Below are 22,242 nucleotides of genomic sequence, written 5' to 3'. Positions count from 1 at the left end.
ATGTGTTAGCATTTAGCCTAGCCCCATTCATTCCTATGGCTCCAAACAAGTTTTATTTTTTGCCATCATACTTACTTGTGTAACTACTCATGTAACAGTCTTTAAATAGGGAAAACATGGAAGTGTTGTTTGGATTCTAAATTCATCGCTGTTTGGAGCCATAGGAATGAATGGGGCTAGGCTACATGCTAACACATTCACAAGGCGCTGTAAAAAGATTAAAATAAGTGCATGAGTGAGTGCAGACCAGGGGAATGTAGGGAAGGGTGTAAAATCATACTCGAGTCGGGTACAATTCAGTGCAGTTAAGTTTAAAGGGGCCATGGCACAAGACTTTTTTTAAGATTTGAAATAAATCTTTGGTGTTCCCAGAGCACATATGTGAAGTTTAAGCTCAAAATACCATATAAATAATTTATTATAGCATGTTAAAATTGCCACTTTGTAGGTGTGTGCAAAAATGTGCCATTTTGGGTGTGTCCTTTAAAATGCAAATGAGCGGATGAAGTGCAAACACTGATCACATTGATGGTGGTTTTTTGCAATTGAAACTCAACTGTGCTGTAAATTATTTTCTCTCTTTTTCTCTGCACTAAATGGCAGTGCCGTGGTTGGATAGTGCAGATTAAGGGGTGGTATTATTATAATAAGAGCTCCTTATGACATCATAAGGAGAGCAACATTTCAACAACCTATTTTTTCATGTGCTTCTAGAGAATGGTTTACCAAAACTAAGTTAATGGGTTGATCTTTTTCACATTTTATAAGTTGATAGAAGCACTGTGGACCCAATCATAGCACTTAAACATGGAAAAAGTCAGATTTTCATGCCATGGCCCCTTTAATGTTAGTGCACCCTTATTCTGTATGTCTTGGCTTTCTTCTCTCATTGTGCTTTATCAATACTTCCCATTATAATGAGCCATCCAATATAGTCTTTTTGCACTGAATAGCCACATTACACCTACTCTTATGCCTAGACCCTTAGTCTACAATCATTCTCCATACTAGTGATGATGATATGATAAATTATGATCATAACATGGTGTATTGAAAATAACGCACATCACAATGAGACTGGCATTGTGCTATCAGCTCATCCAGGCTTATGAAGGAAACAGAGCTGAACGTCACGCCCATATAGAGAGACGCCTAGATTATATGAGTCTTTTGGGTCACCTAGCTTCAGTGTGAGATGGCAAGGAGGTTGAAAATGTGCTGATGTGGATATGATGTTGGACGTGTGTCGAGACATGTAAATTCAGCTGCCCTTCAGAAGCCTGACCAAAACACTTGGCGGTACTAATGCTGCGTACACTGATTTACGTTATATTGCACAGCCCTCTTTTGAACTATTTTGACAATTTTACCAAAAAATTCATTCACACATTTCATTGAGCGCCTCTCTCTATAACCCCCACTGCTTAAGCCTAAAATTAGAGAGTGAATCTAAAATAAAACACTCTTCTTTACTCTTCTTGCCCTTTTTTAACATTACTGTGACCTAGACCACACACTAGCTGAAGACACCCCAGCACTTTAGAGATTAGAGAAAGTTGCCTTTCACACACAAGCACTACACTTGTGCCCACTCAGACGTCCTGCACCGGTCAGCACCTGCTGTCGCTGCAGCTGCATGTGTCTGTTTGATAAGAGGAAATGCTCTTTTAGGATATCAGCTGTACACTGTTGTTCTGCCTCCGTCAGGTTTCCGTTTGACTGGCAAGGTCTGTCCACATTCCTCAGAGACGCCCCCCGGTATCGGCCTAAAACATTCTTGGGTGTGTATTCTCAGCAGTCTCCAAACACTCAGTGTGAGCGGGTGTGCCATATTATTGTGAGAGAGGAAATGCCCGGGTCGTTTGTTTTGTATTGACATGATCAGGACTAGCTGATAGTATCTGACTGGTAATGTCTTTGTAATTAAGATGGATTTCAATGTCTGCTTGTCCAGTCACATTCATCGTAAATCACAGGCTGATTTCATTCAGTAGTACCATTTGTAATTATCAAAACCATTTAAACCATTTATTAAAAATAGAGTTTTTATTTTCTAGATAGTTTCAGTCATTAAGATACAACAAGCTGTTTACTGCACAGCAGGCTTGGTTAGTTTGTGAAATGTCACAACATCGTTTTTGTTTCCAATGTGTGTAATGAGGTTGCGTTTGCATTTTACTGTTGGTAGAAGCAAGTGTGCTGCATTTGTACGTGCTTGCAAGTGTGCTCAAACTGCACGTACTTGCTCGAATTGTTACACATCCAGTAGACAGTTCTGCAGCTCAAGCAGACCTTAGTGATCTCTGTTAGGATATTGTGGCTTTGTTCCAAAACCTAGTAAGTAGAGTTTTAATGCATCACTAGTATGTCCCTGAATGATGTTACGCCTCAGCCAAAAGCTAGCATGATAACCTTCTAAACTATCCAAAATCTGATGTAAAATCTTACGTGTTCTTTGAGGAGAAGGTAATCCCAGAATGCACTGCAGCATGCTGTTCTTTTAACAAGTCAGTTGTTGTCTATGAAGGCAGCTTTTACCTTAAGCCCGGATGGAGTCTAATCTGTTATTATATGTATGCGCACGGTCAAACTTTCAGCTCTGCAAAGCATAGTTTACTCGTTCGGGTACATAGGCGTATGACGTATGCACATTGACAAAATGCAATGCACCTCCTGGGCTACATACTACATTTTCCTGTACCCGCATGCGTGACTCACCCGTATAAATTATGAATGTTTACACATATCCAGTGGTGCGCGTACAGTGCACACATACTCTTCTGATGACGAAATTTGCGTCAATCGCAATGTACGCTGACCCTCGCGTATGCGTAAAAACGGGTCTATACTTCTAGCTTAAAGGTAGGGTATCACATTTTGAAAAATGCTAACGGTAGCCACCTAGCAATGAAATCACGACCCCACTCTCCAGTCAAATCGCCATCCAAAGTCATGCCTCTTTCAAAACACATTAACACGCACAGATCAGACGGTCACATTACTTACTTGCCTCAGGTGACCTGAAAATGCTAATAAACTGTTTCCATTGCAGCTTTGCGAAATACACCTTTTTGCGTGAGAAACTACTGCATGCAAGCGTAAAAACTTTTTTGCGATATATTTGCAATTCGCAATGTCAATTAATGGAAACGCAGCTAGTGTGCAGTGCATATGTGAAAAGAGAGTAATGAGGTCAGGATCAGGGCAGCAGTGATGATCTCTCTTGAGTTCATGCATATTTAAAAATTAATGTAGTTCAACAATGGTCACAAAGGTCCTAGTAAAGACATTGCCGTTTTTGAATGTTCAGTGTACTCATCAGATATTTTACTTTTAATTGTCTGCATGATATTATTATGTATGTTTTTAATTGGTTGTGGTTTCTTGTGTACTTTTTTGTGGCTGGTGTTAAACACTAAACAGGCCCCATTGGGTTTTTGTTGTGTTGCCTCATTTTGGTTTTCGTCTAAGCGAGCTTATGTTTAGTTCCCCATGGTGCCTGCAGTAAGCGGTCTCATGAGCTTTCAGAAGATCTTAAAAGCTCCCTTGATGTGCGTCTATACAGTGTAAACTCTCATACTGCACATTCACTTAGCTGTATTGTCAAAGCAGTCCATCAGAAATTCTAGTGTTATCTCTAAATGTTTTGTGTGAGTCTGACCAATGCTGTTTTAATGAATTTCAGTAGCAAATCTAAAAGTGATCTTTTATCTTCCCTTGTGCTTATTTTGGCTGCTACTGCAGTGCTGTTTGAGTTTTATTTACTCTGCTTTATTGTGGGCGTTTAGTCTACACTTTGCGCTCCTGTTGTCCCTCAGGGTGTCCTTCCTAGTGACTCAGTAAGCCACTTCTCTGCTCAAGAACAGCTGTGGTATAACATTAGTCTAATATTACAGCTGGTCTTGAATCTCTTTTCCCCCAAGCACTGACCTGAGACCTGCTTATCTAATTAAAATACTTTGAACTTGAAATCCTTCCAAAATACAAGGGTCCAAGATCCATTACATTATCTTGATAAGGTTAAAGGTATGATAATAATAATGGCCCAGGACATAGAGTTCAGGCCTGTTTTGATATATCTTGCATCCATGTCTGGGCCTGTTCAGTTCATTGCATAGTCACTCGTCCCAGCTGCTCTCTTTGACTCATGAAAAACCACAGGGAAAGCTCACAAAGCTGGCACCAACAGAGCACAGCCTGCATGGAAGCAAAACCAGATACAGGAATGTGGACAAGAGCCCTTGGTGCTCAGGGCATGGCGGAAAATATTTAAGACCAGGCCCTTGGTCAGTATTAAATAAAAAAATTATGTTTTATAGGTGTCCAGTGTGTAATTTCTGTGACACCAAACAAAATGCTTGAAAATACCCTCCTGATATGTTTGGATAATCAAGTTTAAAAGGACCGCATATTGGGAATGCTTTTAGGAACCAACCATTGCAACCAATAGCTGATCTCAGTAGGCATCGACCGATATGGATTTTTTTTTTGTGCCAATGCCGAAAACGAGCCAAAAGTCAAAAGAGCCAAAAGTCTCAATTTAAAAAAGTAACATTTATTGAACTTAAAAAATAAAACTATATTTAACAAATAGTAAAAACAGGTTAGGATGCTATGGAACCATGAACTGCACTCTCTACAATGACAAAGAACTATCAGCAAAGGATATTGATTTTTAGCACTTTACTACTACAAATATATATAGAGATGATAAATAAAAACCTGCTTTGTGTAGCTATGATCAGCTGTTAGGCCGAGCTTTCGATGTTGTCATGGAAAGGTTGGTTGTTTTTAGTCACATGACCTGCAGTCGCTTGCGGCTTCCTGCCGGAAAAAATCGGCGAACACAGCAGCCACATTTCGGCCGATGCCGATACACATAAAGCTCGCAAAAATCGGCCCGATATATCGGCAGGCCAATATATCGGTCTATCACTAGATCTCAGATATTTCATTACTGTAAAAGTATGGTGTACCAAGACTGATCGAAAAGTTGCGATTTTCTAGGCCGATATGGCTAGGAACTATACTATCATTCTGGTGTAATAATAATCAAGGACTTTACTGCCGTACCATAGCTGCAACAGGCGCAATGATATTACACAGCGCCCGAAAATAGTCCCCTTGGTAACTTTCAATAGCAGGGGACTATTTTCGGGCACTGCATAATATCATTGCGCCTGCTGCAGCCATGGTACGGTAATGCTAATGGTCTAATCAGATTCATTTGATTATGCTAAGCTATGCTAAAAGTGGCACCGCCGGACCCGGAGATCAGCTGAATGGATTCCAAAACTGTAAAATCAAATGTTTAACTCTAGGGGAGCTGGAAAATGAGCCTATTTTTTTTTTTAAAGTGTAGTGTCCCTTTAACCCTGCAAACCAATGTTGCTGCCAACAAGACAAAGACAAAACTGAGGGAATGTGCACATCTTTGTAAGATGGATCTGTCTAGTTAGTGTCTTGACAGATGCATGCTCCACTTTCCTGATACCCATCATTTGTTTGACCAGCTGTGCCCGAACCTATGCAGACTTGAAATATTATTAGATTTTTGAATCAATTTGAGCCTAGAATAGAGACAGAAACAATCAAATGTATTTCCCATCATATCTGCTAATGTATCATTATAAAGGAAACAGAGAAAGATGATGAGACGAACAGAACAAAAGCTCGACAAATGTCCTTGGCTTTTCTCATTGACTCAAGTGGAACAGAGAGATATAAATAGCTGCAAAGGGTATGTTTGAATTTGGACAGTCTGAAGAAGGAGATCGCTGGTGGGCGGGTGATTTGTAATGCACAGCGGCTGGGGCGGGCTTGTCAACTGTCTGTCTATAAGGAATGGGAGGTCCTTTGGTAAAAAGTGGGTGTGGTCAGGTTCTACCTAGCAGATTAAAGAGTAACTAAACCCCTGGTCAGAGCCTGACTCCGCCCACTGGCAATATTTGAAAAATGCAAGAAAAGTGGGCAGACCCCAACGGAGATAGAGGGGACGAACTAAGTGTGTGGTGAGATCGCAACAAGGGCGTGGTGAGCTTGAACCTGCTTACGTCACGAGTCATTTTTTGGACCCAACATCCAATAGGAAAATTCAACTGCAGTAGCCACCGTTTAACCTGAAGAGGGCAGCACTCAGACGTTTTTACACCATATATTGTATTATTGAAACACTTTATATCCAAATGTCAAAAAACTTACTAAAATCAATGAACAGCACTAATAAAGCATCATTCTTACAGATCATTAACTAAAAAAAGTTGGTTTAGGGTTTAGTTACTCTTTAATCAAACAGCGTTCGTTCGCTTTGAATGCTGTCATTAGGCGGAAAGATGCGCAGACTTATCACTTCCTACTACGAGTAAAAATTCACTTTAACAAGTAAATACAAAGGCTGTTGTTTGGTAACCTTTATTAAAAATTGCAGCATAGTGTATGTTTTCATATTTGATTTTAGCTAAAGTGAGTTATGTTCATAATTCAAATAAGAAACATATAAATCATCTTCTAAAGAAAGTATCTGTCAAAACTCTGTAGCCTACTCAAGAACTTGTGCCTTATCAGGAAGGAATTTACCGCAAGTGAATTTTTTTCTTCCATTGTGATGGCACATGTGTGACCCTGGACCACAAAACCACTCATAATGGTAAATTCTCTTAAGATTAATAATAAATAAGCTTTCTATTGATGTTCGGTTTGTTAGGATATGACAATATTTGGCCGAGATGTAACTATTTGAAAATCTAGAATCTGAGGGTGAAAAAATTAAGAAAATCATCTTTAAAGTTGTTTTTAGCACTGCATCCACTCACAAAAATATATGTTTTGATATATTTGCGATAGGAAATTACAAAATATCTTCATGCAACATGATCTTCACATAATATTCTGATGGTTTTTTGATCAATACAATGTCTTTTTGGATATTGCTACAAATATACCCATGCTACCTAAGATTGGTTTTGTGGTCCAGGGTCACAAATGTGGAATATTCCATTCATATTGTGAAAATGAAATGAAAATGAGGAACAAAATCATACCAGGCTTCATGTGTTTGTGTCAGATTCAGTTTTTATTATCTATGGTACTGCAGTTTACACAGGACCTCTGCTGTTTGTCAGAAATAATAACACAATAACACAAATAAATTCATGTGAAATACAGTCGTATTTTCAGTAAAAAAAATATATGAGTGAGTGGTACATTTCCTTAAATGGACACTCCACTTTTTTGAAAATATGCTAATTTTCCAGCTCCCCTAGAGTTAAACATTAGATTTTTACCGTTTTGAAATCCATTCACCCGGTCTCCGGGTCTGGCGCTACCACTTTGAGCATAGCTTAGCATAATCCATTACATTTTGAGCATCTCGCTCAAAAATAATCAAAGAGTTTCAATATTTTTCCTATTTACATTGTGTAAGACCAACGGAAAATAAAAAATTGAACTATACTCATTCTTGCATAATAATCAAGGACTTTGCTGCCATACCATGGCTGCAAGAAGGGCAATGATATTACGCAGTGCTCGAAAATAGTCCCCTGCTATTGAAAGTTATGGCGCTGCGTAATATCATTGCCCCTTAGTACACTGTGTAACTACAGAAGACTAAAGTTTTAAATAGGAAAAATATCGAAACTCTGGGTATTTTTGAGTGCGATGCTAACGGTCTAATCAGATTCAATGGATTATGCTAAGCTATGCTAAAAGTGGTACCGCCAGACCCGGAGATCGGCTGAATGAATTCCAAAACAATGAATCAAATGTTTAACTCTAGGGGAGCTGGAAAATGAGCATCTTTTTAAAAAAGCGGAGTGTCCCTTTAAATCACATGGCGTTCAATAAAGTTGATGTTGGATCCTTCTGACAGATCTTCCTGGCAAATTAAAAGATTCTATGTGTGGTTACTAGGGCTGTCACTTTTTATTCGATATTCGAATATGCATTCGAACATGACGTGAAATATCGGTATTCGAACTTTAAATAAACCATCCGGTTTTTTAAATGCCATATGTAATGCATTTTTTACAGTAACACCTCGTAATAGGAAGGAGGCTGAGAGTGAGACCGACGACGGCAACTGTGCGCAAGAGAGGGAATCAAATTTGACTAACATGAACCTAATGTGCATGTGAAGATAGAATTATAGTTTGTATATAAAATGACATATTAATGTTTATAGTGTTAAATATTATAGCAGAATAAAAGCTTGTGTTAATACGTTCGCATTATGAAATTAGCATGAATGAAGATAATTTTATTATTTTTACAACGCAATGTAAACTTTATATTAAACAACAACAGCATTTGTATTGTAAACGGATTTTAAATGATAATGTGCTGACTGTCACGCGTCACATAGACGACAGAGTCAAGTGAGATCTGCGGTAAGTTTGATTTCATCTCAAGTATCAAAGGGTTTGTGCTCTCTATCATTGAAAACGGGCGAGCAAACAGCACGCGCAGGGTTAATGTACTCTCCACTGACCGCTCACAAACGCGGCTCACAAACGGCTATGTATGTGTCCTTGTTGTCAATGATTACTTCTCACAAACACGCTCAAGCGCGGGATATGTGAGCTTGTAAATGACGGGCATTAAATCTGCAGAAATCCGCGGAGTTTTCTGCCGAAATCTGCGGGCGCGAATTCCGTTTGGGCTCCTATACTCCTGCTGCTGTTTAAGTTGTCACGTTATTGTCTGTAACTGCTCTGAATCGTTTTTTCATATATAAGTTTTGTATTCATAAGTTGATAACCTGCTGTTTCAAACATTAAGTAAAAAGGTAATCCAGACAGCCCAGTTTATGACTGTCACTGTTAATAATTTTGTGATTGAATCTCCATTACGGTGGGTTTTTGATGCGCGCCGGGGGGGGGGCAGATATTCGAATATATCCGGATACATTGCATGATATTCGAAATCCGTTCGAATTTTTTTTTTCTCAAAAGTGACAGCCCTAGTGGTTACCCTATCAGACATTGTGTATCCTAAAAGGATTACAAAGAAATCAGCTGCCTAGTGTCTCATGATATGACTTGCCAAAGAAGGAACCTTTATTACACCTCCTCAAAGGCATTTAATGCTCTCCTCAGCTGATGGGGTTTATCTGTATCTCCGTCCTTTACTTCAGTTGGGTGTCACCGGGATAATTATAGTAATTTTCTTTTTGGGTTAGAACAAAGGATCATGATTTAGTAATTCAGTCAAGCCCAGCATTTAAAATGCATTTTAATTTTTTTTATTTCTTGATATATTCATTTGATCAGTCCATAGACAACAAAATAAATGTTTGCAACCTTTTAGACAAAGATGTTTTTTTGCTGGCACCTACTGAGAAAACCAGCTAAAATCAGCATAATATGATGAGCTGGTCTCCCAGCCTGGTTTTAGCTGGTTTTGGTTACTTTTTAAGCTGGTCAAGTTGGATGGTTAGGCTGGAAGGACCAGCTTAAACCAGTTACCGCAACTTTAAACCAGCTTAAGCTCCTTTTAGCTGTTTTTTTTTTCAGTTGGGGTACATTCATTATTGTCTTTTAACTTAGTGGGGGGTTTCCAAAAATTGCACCATTGTCTGACTTCAGGATGCCAGGTGATGCGGTGGTGTTGATTATGGTGTTAGCAGGCCAACTCTCACTATACATTCATTGAGCCGTCCTTAACCCCATGACAAGGAAAGATAGGTGATGGGTGGAGCAATGACAGTACCTTTGGTTTGTGATAGTCTTCTCTTTGGTGGTTGTAATTACAAACAAGAAATATATTAATAAATATTTCAATGAACAATTGCAAGGAAGTATGTTTGATAGAAGCGGTTGGGATTTATTTTTAAATGAAACCTGGCAAAGTTGTAAAATAATGAAAAAATGGAAAATAAATAAGAAATTGTAAATTTACCCATAATCCTTTGCACTACTGCTTGACTAAGGCTATGTTTGAATTAGCATACCTGCATACTGCTATTATTTATTCTGCATTATGTGGTATGTACAGTAGTGTGTAAAAGTCTTTAGATGCACAGATGCAAAAAAGTTTTTTATGATTTTTAAATCTACTTGTATTTATATTTAGTTACCCATAATCCTTTGCGCTACTCATTCACGGTAGACAGAGTGAGGGCGAGTGAAATTAGACTTCTCCATAGAATTTCTCAACTCGCTCTCGCGGTACTTTGACGTCATCTGCCTGTCAGTTCTTTCAAGTCGAACAAGCCTACTAGGAATTTTTGTTGGATACCCATAATCCTTTGGACTGCTCATTTAGACTAAACGTTAAGTTTTATAGTTGAAATTTTTGTAGTTTAATTGCCAACCACATTGTCAAACTAATAGAGATCATTAAACATTTTTGTGTACCATTTCTGTCATACACACCTTTTAAAGTATTTGCTTATTTCTTTCTCATTTTCAGCTGGCTCTGATGGGAATAGACCTACTGTCTGCCTTAGTGACAAGATTACAGGACCGATTTCGGACCCAAGTTGGTACAGGTATGATTACTTTTGCTATAATCTATAACAATAATAGTTTTTCTGTCCCATCCCATTTTATTTCCTATACCAAGTGTTTTATTGACAGGATGTTTGTCTTTACTGTCTGTATATTCATTGTTTACTTTCTTTAGTTTTGCCCAGCTTGATAGATCGTTTAGGCGATGCCAAAGATCAAGTCAGAGATCAAGATCAAATCCTGCTGCTAAAGATCATGGACCATGCAGCTTCTCCTCAGGTAGCTCTGTTTCTGATAATTTTTTTAAGTGTCCTTTTTCACACATAAATGGAAAGGTTTTATGCAGTTTGGCTTTTTGTTTACATGACAATGATATTTTGGGATCCTGAAAAAACAAACTTCTCATGACCGGTTTCAATGTGTTAGTTTTTGAAAATGATGCCTTGTCATCTCCAAATAAATTACGTTACCGTGAATCTCTGATAGCGGTGACGCTATGCGCATTCTGTTAATTCAGTCTATAGGCATGCACAAGTATTACCAAAACAACAATGGCCACAGGACTTTGTTTGTGCTGCTCAAGGTACTGAGTTTATTAACACTTCTTTAATAAAGTTTACAATATTTTTATAATAAAGTGCAAAAAGCGTCCCTTATTGGCAAACTTTATTTACACAAGCTCCACCCACCAACGTCTGGTTGGACCACTAGTTGCACGGAAAATCACACAGAAATCAACAACTTGAGGGGCGCAGACTATTGAGGGTATGGCTTGTGAAACTATTCTCCAAGATATTTTATCAACTGGCTAGTTATACTCCAGACAGTGACGGTCCGGACCATGTCTTTCTCATTTCGGCCGTGTGGCGCACATCCCCGCTCGTGGTGTGAAGCGCGTACTCACTATTCTCCGAGATGCACTTGATGGCCTTTTGTGCGGCAGAATTTTTTTATTTTAGTTTGACAACCTAGTTAAGGTGGTAGGGTTTCCAAGCTTAGGTGGGCCGCCCAAACTGAAATATGCTGCGGGAAACCTTGGGGTAGGGTTAAGGGGTGGTGTAGGGACGGCTTTTATTCTCCCAAAAATGCAGCATCCTTTTAAAGGGATAGTTCACCCAAAAATGAAAATTCTGTCATCATTTACTCACTCACATGTTGTTACAAACCCACATCAATTTTGTTGTTCTGATGAACACAAAGGAAGATATATTGAGAAATGTTCGTAATTAAACCATTCGTGGACCCCATTCACTTCCATAGTAGGAAAAACGAATACTATGGAAGTAAATGGGGTCCACGAATGGTTTGATTACGAACATTTCTCAAAATATCTTCCTTTGTGTTCATCAAAACAAAGAAATTTATATGGGTTTGTAACAACATGAGGGTGAGTAAATGATGACAGAATTTTTATTTTTGGGTGAACTATCCCTTTAATAATTGTAATAAATATAATCATTTACACTCTGTTAATTATTACATCCTTTAAATCTACAAAAATACTGATGTGCATATAGTATCTGTCAATATAGATACCATTACCATTTTCACTTATTGTAAATTTTAATAATTTTATTTATTAAATTAAACTTATTTTCACCAACTGTAAATAGCATATCGCTAAGAAAATGCTGATGTGGTCACTTTTTTTCTTAGTTTAAATAGCATCTACAGCTATCGGCACTACGTGTTAATAGCATCTATTGCTAAGAAAATAAGTTTTTTTTACACTTGGTGTGAATAGTATCTAATGCTATTTGCACTAAAACCGCTGACTTTATTGTCCGTGGTCAATTTTAGTAACAAACCTGCCTCATTGCCATCTAAACAAAACTGCTTGATGCTTTCGCCGTATTGATTGTTTATCACTCTGTAGAAGAATACATATCTGCGCAGGCGTGTAACGTTCCTTCAAAAGTATCATTGCTGTCTACTTGCCTGGCATGCATAATACAGTGTTTTAGTCATCTTCACAGACCTGTGTAAACGGGGATTTTTTCGACAGCATTGTCATGTGTATGTGAAATTTTTCAAAAATGCAAGGGAAGCCTTTCACCTATTTTACTACTACAGCGTTGTCGTGTAAAGTAGCCTGAAGGTCACTGCCGGGATTTTCACTGTCCTGAGTAACATTTTTTCAGCCAAATACATTTCTAACATAAAGACATTATGACAAGTGTAGAATAGGCATCCTTTAGAAACCAGGATTTATTAATATGTAAAGTTTAGTACAGCAAATACTTCTTCACAGCGTGCATGCAACAATATTGCTGTTGTCGGGTTTGAAGATCTCCTTCACCTATGAACAGAAGCTCACCTTTGGGATGTTTTAAACAACGATTTCATTTAGTTAATGAAATAACCCTTAGCTCCACACAAAGACTGATCTCTTAATAAGATCAGATATCTTTTAATTGTAATGCTTGTGGCTTGCTGTTACAGTACATATGGGACAGAATGCTGGGGGGTTTCAAACACAAAAACAACAGGACCAGAGAGGGTGTTTGTCTCTGTCTTATAGCAACTCTGAACATGTAAGTACCTTTGCCTCTTTGTAAGGTTTAAATTTGTTTCCGTTTGTAACTGCATTTTTGCAGACATTCGGTGGCTAAAATTGAGCTGCACATTTTTCTTGAGATAAGCCTGTAAAGTCGGACTTGGCTAAGATTGTAACCCCCATGTTGTATTAATTCCCATCCCCCTCACCCGATGTTGGATCTCTTCTGTTTTTCAGATACGGTGCCCAAGGCTTAACCCTAAGTAAAATAGTACCACATATATGTAACCTACTTGGAGACCCTACGAGTCAGGTATTCACCAACATTATAATGCAAGATCTTTAAAAGCCCTGAACCAGCTGACATGGCTTTTGTACAGAACAATGGCCTGAATGTGTGTTATACAAAGCTTTGGGGACATCTGGTGGTGGTTTCGAGTCACTAAACAGTATATATGTGCATTTTGTTAAATAAAAAACAGATATAGTGGATAGCAAATAAGGGTAAGACTGTCATTTTAAAAATAGAAAAACTAACACTGTGTATGGCATTTTTCACCTTTCATACCATTTGCATATTATATAATATAAAATTATAACACCCAGCCATCGTTTTTATTTTTTTAGACTATGTCAGATTAATTAAATAGTAGTTGAGTTATAAAGTACAATGTCAGGAGCCTTTAAAAATGACTGGATTTATGAAGTTGTTTACCGATCTTCTTCCCAGGTTCGAGATGCGGCTATGAATTCTCTCGTGGAAATATACAGACATGTCGGAGAGAGGGTTAGGATTGATCTTAGCAAAAAAGGACTGCCGCAATCACGGTAAGAGCGTTTGTATCTGTTCTTTTATCTCATTAAGTGTTTCTTAATAGACTCAGTGGACCGCTTTATAAACCAGTAATGTAATTTTTCTTATTTGCTTAAAAGGGGAAAGCTATTCATACAGGTCATTAGGTCTCAATTTCCCTCCAGACCAGAATCAGGCTCTGCCCTCTTAACTGAAGTCTAATTTGGTCTCATCAGCTAACATTATGTCCTCATATCACACTGCCTGTGGCATTTAGCACAAACCTCCTCATAGCCACACTGTGGCTTCCATAATGGCTGTTGGTTTAAACAAGTGAAAGCCTCCACCCATACTTCTCCACTGCAACCTTGGTGTGCCCATGACGTTATGAAAGTAGTTTTTCATAGCTTTAGTGTAATGATTATGAAGGAAAGGCTAACAGCATTTGCTTGTGGTCTGAATTTGTTTGTAGGATCTGTTAGGCGCCCCCCCTTTACTAGAACATGGGGATGTCTTCAGGGAACGTTCATGCATCTGCTTTTCTGATCCCTTCGGTGGTTTAGTTTTAATACTCTTAAGACGAGGCTCAATTAGAAGTGTCCTGCGGTTTCATCTCGCTTAAGAGTTCGGTCTCTTCACTGTCATAATTAAAAGATACTTGAGGAATCATCTGGGGTTCCTCAGATGCCACTCTGCTGGGACCTTCTGGGGAAGTCTTATAATCTTATTTTATGTACTGGTGAAACTTTGATATTATGTCACCAGCTATGATGTCAGAGAGACTGTTTACACCTGGTATTAAGATGTGTTTTGGTCGATTGGATCACAAGTGGACAACACTAAAATACACGTATAAACAAGGTGTAAACCTTGTCCACTTTAAACCACATTTAGTTGAAAACCTATTCGTCCGGTTTGATTTTGTGGTGTAGACATGCATGTGGTTGAATGTGTTCGGGTAGCCACAAAAGACAGTCTAATGTGATGTACAAGCAGAATGTTTTTACATCAGACCTGACTTCTAGTGCAAACACACAGTGCTCTCCGCCTCTTAAGTTAAGCAAGCTTCTTTCATCAATTGTTTAAATTATCAGAGAAAGCATATACTGCATGTACATGTACAAAACATTGTGCAGCATGTTTACTTGCAACACAAACAGCATAATTTTAAACCTGTCATTTCTCCTGCTCGCGTATAAACGAAACCAGAGGGACTCGCCCACAAGACCACCCCTTTTAGTAATCAGGACAGAAGCGGTTGAAAGTGGAAAAAAGAAATGGTCAAACAACCAAAAAACATCTTAATATCAGGTATAAATAGGGCTGGGTATTGGCAAGGGCCTCACGATACGATACCTATCACTATGCATGTGCAATGTTTCGCGACACGGTGCATGCCGCGATAATTGCAATACTTTTTCCTTTTTTACTTTTTTTAAAAGCCAGAGTGCTTCCACATGTCGGCTTTGAAAGCTGCAGTCGTTTTAAAATTTTCTGCCATTTTCTCACTCCTGTTAACTTCTGAGACATTGGCCGAATGGCCGTATATGACAGACAGCTAGACAGCGACAACTACAGCAGTGGCGGAGGAGGTCGTTTGACCCGCACAGAGGGATTTGATGGTTTGTTTTATATCAATACTAGAGACTGAAATATCGATACGCTATCTTGGAAAAATGTATCACAATAGTTAGCTGTATCGATATTTTTGCACAGCCCTAGGTATAAACAGCCCCATAGACTCAACTGGGCCATTAAAGCCCATAACGGGCTGTTAACTCTCTAGTGTAAAGATAGGCAACCATTCACACCCAATCTCAGATGACTATGTAAATGTCTTTTTAAGTAACTGTGGAAGTTTATGACTATAAATCGGCTTAAATGGATACTCAATCATATGGGTTGTTTTTTTGGTTCTTGGCCTGTAACCTAGATCCTCAGCCTAAATACCATGGCTCAAATTGCATGTGCGTGCGTGCGTGCGTGTGTGTGCTTACCACTAGGCCTAGCTAGTGCCTTTGCCAATTCTAACTACTTCAATTAATAGATTATTAAATTATTATTATTATAAGAGACATAAAATTAATTTCACCGACAGCGTGCCAGATTATCTACAGATTATTTTATCAGATTGTCCTTTGCTGTGAGGTGTGTTAAGAGTGTCCGATCCTGATCGCGAATTGTAAATATTAAACGTGTTTAATATTTACGATCAGAAATTCCGATGTGTGGGGGGAACCCAGAGGACAAAGGCCCGTACGCTCTTGAGATATCACGTGAAACGAAACAATATCCAACCAGAAAGCGAGATGATGGAAAACGGAAGCAGTCATGGCGCAGCACAAAGTGAAGTTGATGCAAAGTAAACTTGTAGACCATGTTCCCGCTGTCTCCACGACTTCACTCAAACCCTTTTCTTTTTTCCTTGAATTTTCTGTGAAAATCATTCCAAACACTATCATTGAAATTTCTTTCTGCATATCGTCCGCCACGCTTATTCTGAATATATCTATAGGAGCCAAATGGTTAAATCTAAGATTTTTTTTTTCCTCATGTTTGTGGTCTATCACATTTTGAAAATTGTATAAGATGTAAAAACTCTTTTGGTGTGTACCCGGCATGAAAGCGATTTAGGAAAGAATCAAACCCTTGTGTATCCATATGAGTCAGTCATTTTTCTTGCTTGTTTTTATCTTCAATCTAACATGCATTAAAATGTTCAAAATGTTTATTGTTTGTTTTGACTCAAAAACATGCTCTACTTAATGCTTGACAGTTTTTAAGTGCTTGACTTATCTCTGAAATATTCAATCTTGACAGGCAGCCTTATTAGGAGGCAGATTTAATTTGCATGGAAGTCCAAACAAGAAATCTCAGTTGAATGCTAAAGTGCTTTCAGTACACAACTTTAGCACTAAAACATCCCTTTCACTTCATTCAATAAGGCATCTCATCTGCAATTCAAAAGTCTGTTGCGGTGTGGAGTGCTGTTGATAATCTTGTAGGATTAAATGTTTCACATTTTTAGTGGGTGTCAGCAGATATTTCCTCATTTCATATTAAATGCTTTGTTCGGTTATGCGTTAAAGGCAGGTTCATGATCTCTGAAAGCCAATGTTGAGATTTGAAATCACCTAAGCAAACACACCCCTACCCCAATAGAGTCTGGACCTTCTTTTGATAGACCCGCCCCACACATACGCAAACATTTTCAATGGTTTTACATACCTTGATATAGATGTAACATTTTTCAAGTTCAATAGGTTTATTTCATCAGAAAAGTTAAAAATGAATATGTTGTGAATATTTTATGCATCTTGGCCTTAGTTATAAGCTAAAATTATGCATTTCCATACTGAAAATCATGTGTCATTTCATCCTGATGCCAGAATCCCCTGAATCTCTGAATATGCTGGTGAATCAGCGTTGATGCCCTTAGCTCTGAGGATCTGCATCTGACTCACACAGATAATCTTCTGAGAGGAATGAGGGATTCTCATAGGCTTTTACAAGTAGAAAGCATAATCTGGTTTTGGAAAGTACAGTGAATACAGTTTCAGGGTGCTGCACTGCGTGTTTGTGCTTTACGTGTGCTTATGTGCATATTTTTTATAACTAAAGTTCACATAAGGTTTAAAAACAGCAAAGATTTTTTAAAAGCTATTGAAATGCTTTGTCAGCAGCGATAGCCAAGTTAGCATCGACATGTAAAAAGTAATTGAAAGATTAGTCTTTGAAGAGTAACTAAATCTTTGGTCAGAGCCTGACTCACCCACTGGCAATATTTGAAAAATGCAAGAAAAGTGGGCAGACCCCAACAGAGTTAAAGGGGACAAACTGAGCTCGTACCAAGAGTGTGGTGAGATCGTAGTAAGGGTATGTTAAGCTTGAACCTGCTTACGTAGGGTCGTACCGCTTACATCACGCAGTACAGCAACATCCTACAGCAAAATTCAACTGCAGTAGCCACCGTTCAACCTGAAGAGGGCAGCACTCAGACGTTTTGAAACACTTGAAACACTTTATACCCAAATGTCAAAAAGTTACTTGCATCAATGAACAGCACTAATAAAGCCCCATTCTTACAGATCATTAACTAAAAAAAGTTGGTTTAGGGTTTAGTTACTCTTTAATATTTTAAAGGTCCACTGTGTAGATTTGAGTGGCATCTAGTGGTGAGACTGTGAATTGCAACCAATGGCTCACTCCACAGCTCACCCCTCCCTTTCGAAGCGCATAGTGAAGCTACTGTAGCCGCCACAGGACAAACATCTCATTATCTGAGACAACATAGTGACAAAATGCACTCTAAAGGACAGTTTGTCCATTAAGGGCTACTGTAGAAACTTGGCAGCGCAAAATGGCGACTTCCATGTAAGGGGACCCGCATTTTATGTATATTAAAATGGCTCATTCTTATGTAATAAAAACAATACAGTTCATTTTGTAAAGTCTTTATACACCATTGATAGTTATGTATAGTATATTGCATTTCTGTCAAGAGATCCTTTTAACTCTTTCACCACCAGCGTTTTTAAAAAAAAGTTGCCAGCCAGCGCCAGCGTTTTTCATGATTTTCACCAAAGTTTAATGCCTTCCAGAAAATGTTCTTCTTTAAATATATAAACATACAATATACCAAATGAAAGAACAGACCCTCTGCTTTCAAACAAAAAAAAAACCGTTTCATCCTACCTTTAGTGATTCTTTTGCAATTAGCTTTTAAATATGGGTAGGTTTCTGCAAAAACACCACATTTTGAGGAAAAAGCAGAGATAATTCCATTTTTGTGACCGACTATTCATAGAGATCCCATTCAGAGCGATCTTTAAAACAGACACGGACATGCAGCCGCTTGCCATAGGGCAATACTTCCGGGTTTAAAAAGTTGTGGAAGGGCGCCACCTGGTGGATAATAGTGGTATTGCGGAAAGACGGAAAATCTTGTCATTGGCGGGGAAGCGTTTTCTCTTAATTGATGAGATATCTCGTCAATGGCGGGGAAAGAGTTAAAAGGTACACAATGCACCTTTAAATTGCTGTGTATAATTCAAAAAAATACAGTTTTACACAGTCTTTTGTCCCTTTATTACTGATCTCTTAGTGATAAACAACAGACATTTTGCTATCATTTCATTGCGATCAATGTGAAGTGACAGGTGCCTGAAATAACAGGCAAGCACATGTTAGTAAGTTGTACTTTTTCCATAAGCGAACAAGCAAATTATAGATATTTCATAAACTTTTACTCTGTTCTCTGAGCACCTTCCCTGTAATTTTTGCAGCAACACCTGTTTTTTTGTTCGGATTGTGTTGTGTACACCAAAGGTCATATAGTGGAAATTTGGCATGCCTGAGCAGATTTCCAAGAGTTACTTTTCTATTGATCTGGTTACAGTTTTTCTGTAACTCAAGCAATCTTTAACCTTTGTTAGCTTAGTTTTAATCAACCCTGCTTTCTGTGGTGTAATGTGTTTTTTTATTTCATTACAGGTTGAATGTCATTTTTAGCAGATTTGATGAAGTCCAAAGAGCTGGGAACATGATCCCCTCATCTGGTTCAGGTAGGAAAAGTTTATAAATCCAACTACTCTTATAAATATTAGGAAGAATGTGCCCCTCTTGGTGTGAATGGTAGTTACTGTCCTGTTGGCATTCAAGTACTGTTAAATAATGATTGATTTGACTTTATTGGTTGCAGTAGGGTAGGCTAAAAGGCATTTTTGATCAGGCTTTCCAAATTTCTGCCCCTCAAGGTCCCCGGGGGTGGGATTTGGAAGACAATTGAGATTCAGTAAATATAAGAGGCTGCTATGAAGCATGTTTGTTGGAAAAACAAGAGGGAGGGCTGAATAATTCTCCTGCTCTCCCCCGAGGCCCGGCACACTAGAGTATTGCAGGATTTACACTCATTTCGCATTTCAGTAGGTGGTTGAAATGCAGTATCTGTGGGGATGTTTGTGGTCTTTTGAATTCTTCCTTTGTGTGGTTGAACACTGTCTCTGAGTGAGAGTATAAAACAAATGGAGATATAATAAAAAATACTGTTATAATAGTTTTAAGCATAAGATTGTGTATATTAAGTTCACAGATTAACAATATTGATCTGTTCCAGGACTGTGAGTTGTCTACATGCTCTTCAGTCTTTTAGTAAATGCTATCCTTGCAAAAATTTTAATAGCATTATATTATCGGAAATTTCTGTCTTTTCCTCTGCTTGTATTTAGTGTAAATCTGTTGCATGAGGGCCGGCCTATCCGGAGTGTCTTTCCTGTGCCAAGATCTCAGTTGGGTGTAAAAACGTTTTCCAATCCATCGAAAAATAAAAACTCCTTTGGTGAATAAACTTTTTTTTAAAGGAGAAAAATAAACAAACAAACAAACAGATGCAGGGATTCACTGTATGTCCATTACATCCTATCCATTAAGAGGGAAATGCTTTCTAAATCCCTTATTTTTTAAAGAATTGGGTGGCTTTTGTGCAGTCACAAGACCAAAACAGCAGGAAGGGAAAGGGAGGGAGAGGCGGAGAGCAGAGCGAGAGAGTGTGTGTGTGTCGAAAAAACTAGAGCTTTGTTGTGTGTGCAGTCTCTCCATGTGAATTGAAGAGACGCTTGCTCTATGACAACAGGAGAAGGTAAGACAAATGTAATGTCAGACAAATGAAGGTAGCATTGGGAACTGGTAGTATTAAAACTGCAGCTGCTGTTGTCCACAGAGGACTGCCTGTTCATCTGTCTGTTTTTGTTTTGGAGTTGAGAACATGTGCACTATTTTGATGTGATATTATGTTTGGTTTTCCGTTTTTTTGGTGTCTGTGGTTGGCATGTTTGTCATGTACAGGCGAAGCAGCGCTGATGTTATTTTGTTGATTTGTTGCACACTATGTGTGCTTTTCAGGAGCCTGTTATAATTTGTCTTTCTTTTAGTTTCACTTTGCTTTTACATAAACATTACATTTACATTTCTGCATTTGGCAGGTGCTTTTATCTAAAATCGACTACACTCATTTGTATAAGGAATGAACATGTTGTTTATTTTGACTGTTCGAGTACTCCGCAGATGAATGAAGTCCTAAGGGGGTGGCGGAGGAACTAGGGAGAATTTTTCCTATTTTTTAAATTGTCCATAGTACACACACATCAGACGTCTGTGAGACGTCGTTCGTCATGAGTTTTTAAAAGATACTTGAGGAACATCATCCTAAAATAATGGCAAAGTCACTGGTCGACTAATAGTTAACAGGTGATGTCATCCAAAAAAAGAAAGTTATTCTGTGGCACAAGAAGTTTGACTTTTTCATGAAATAACATTGCCTGATGTATCATGGACAGTATGACCACAAACATCCATTAAGGGTCAATTTTGTTTTCATGTTGACTTGCATTAACTCTTTCCCCGCCATTGACGAGTTATCTCATCAATTAAGAAAAAAAGGCTTCCTTGCCAATGACGAGTATATCCGGCAATCAGTAATAGTGCTATTATCCACCAGGCGGTGCTCTTCCACAACTTATAAAACCCGAAGTATCGCTAAGGGAAACAGCTGCATGTCCGTGTATGTTTTGAGGATCGCTCTAAATTTGATCTCTATCAAAAGTTCACAAAAATGGAATTATCTTAGCTTTTTGCTTAAAATTTGGTGTTTTTGAAGAAACCTACCCATATTTGAGAGGTGATAAAAAGAACTAATAATGGTAGGATGAAACTGTTTTTTTTTTTTTTTTGGTTGAAAGCAGAGGGTCTCTTCTTTCATTTGATGTATTGTATGTTTATATATTTAAAGAACATTTTCTAGATGCCATTTAAAATTTTGTGAAAATCATGAAAAATGCTGGTACTGGCTGGCAATAAAAAAAAACGCTGGCGAGGAAAGAGTTAATATAATAGTCAGCAAGTTATTTGGAAATCCAAATACGTCCATGGATAACACAGCCTATATGTTTATCGAATAAGTTTTGCTATGTTTTTCTCTTGCGAATCCATAGTGATGCAACAGTTTAAGGGTTACTGGCCAGATACATAATCTTTCAACAACCAAACCATAACATTGGCAAAATCTCTACTGGATTTCATGTAGCACTGTCTGTTTGTCTTGGTAGGACACACTGTGGAAAGTGATATGCAGGGATCCACGTCTTAATACTCTGAAAGACACGTGAGAGTTGCAGTGACATTTTACTTTAAATACTTCATACAACCAAAGAATGTGCAAACGTTAGCCGTGCCTCTCACTTCATATTGGACTCACAGTTAGCAGCACAGCTTTGTATGAGATTAATGGATGAAGCCAACGTGACAGGGAAAGAGTTCATGTCCTACAGTACTGTTATGTAAACATGTCACCCGGGTTTTCGAACTTTTAGGCTGACTTTCCCAAAGTCACTTTGACATGTTATGCTGTGTCGTCACTGTCTGGACAGCAGCTATAGGAAGTTGTCATTTGACACAATGGCAGTACTGTGGACTAAAGGGATAGGGGCATTTGGAGAACACAGGTTTTT

General features: G+C 38.3%; 1 protein-coding gene and 1 non-coding gene across 26 annotated transcripts in view; one reads left to right on the top strand and one right to left on the bottom strand.

The window, feature by feature from the left end:
* Nucleotides 1-22,242, top strand: part of clasp1a (cytoplasmic linker associated protein 1a) — a 72,881-nt gene that overhangs the window by 11,328 nt on the left and 39,311 nt on the right. For 24 of the 25 annotated variants that reach the window (XM_065252015.1, XM_065252007.1, XM_065252029.1 and 21 more), the window contains exons 3-8: nucleotides 10,411-10,489; nucleotides 10,624-10,727; nucleotides 12,891-12,982; nucleotides 13,183-13,258; nucleotides 13,676-13,773; nucleotides 19,232-19,302. In XM_065252015.1, coding sequence (XP_065108087.1) covers nucleotides 10,411-10,489; nucleotides 10,624-10,727; nucleotides 12,891-12,982; nucleotides 13,183-13,258; nucleotides 13,676-13,773; nucleotides 19,232-19,302 — 520 coding nt within the window. Of the gene's footprint in view, nucleotides 1-10,410; nucleotides 10,490-10,623; nucleotides 10,728-12,890; nucleotides 12,983-13,182; nucleotides 13,259-13,675; nucleotides 13,774-19,231; nucleotides 19,303-20,271; nucleotides 20,376-22,242 lie in introns of those variants that run through there. The other variant, XM_065252026.1, reaches the window with a different exon arrangement.
* LOC135733678 (U4atac minor spliceosomal RNA) lies at nucleotides 9,552-9,680 on the bottom strand. The gene has a single exon (XR_010527000.1). It is a non-coding gene; the product is annotated as a U4atac minor spliceosomal RNA (small nuclear RNA).

This window comes from Paramisgurnus dabryanus, chromosome 15 (assembly GCF_030506205.2).
Source record: "Paramisgurnus dabryanus chromosome 15, PD_genome_1.1, whole genome shotgun sequence".
NCBI lineage: Eukaryota > Metazoa > Chordata > Actinopteri > Cypriniformes > Cobitidae > Paramisgurnus > Paramisgurnus dabryanus.
Note: the sequence above shows the minus strand (reverse complement) of the source record. Positions and strands in the feature narration are given on the sequence as shown.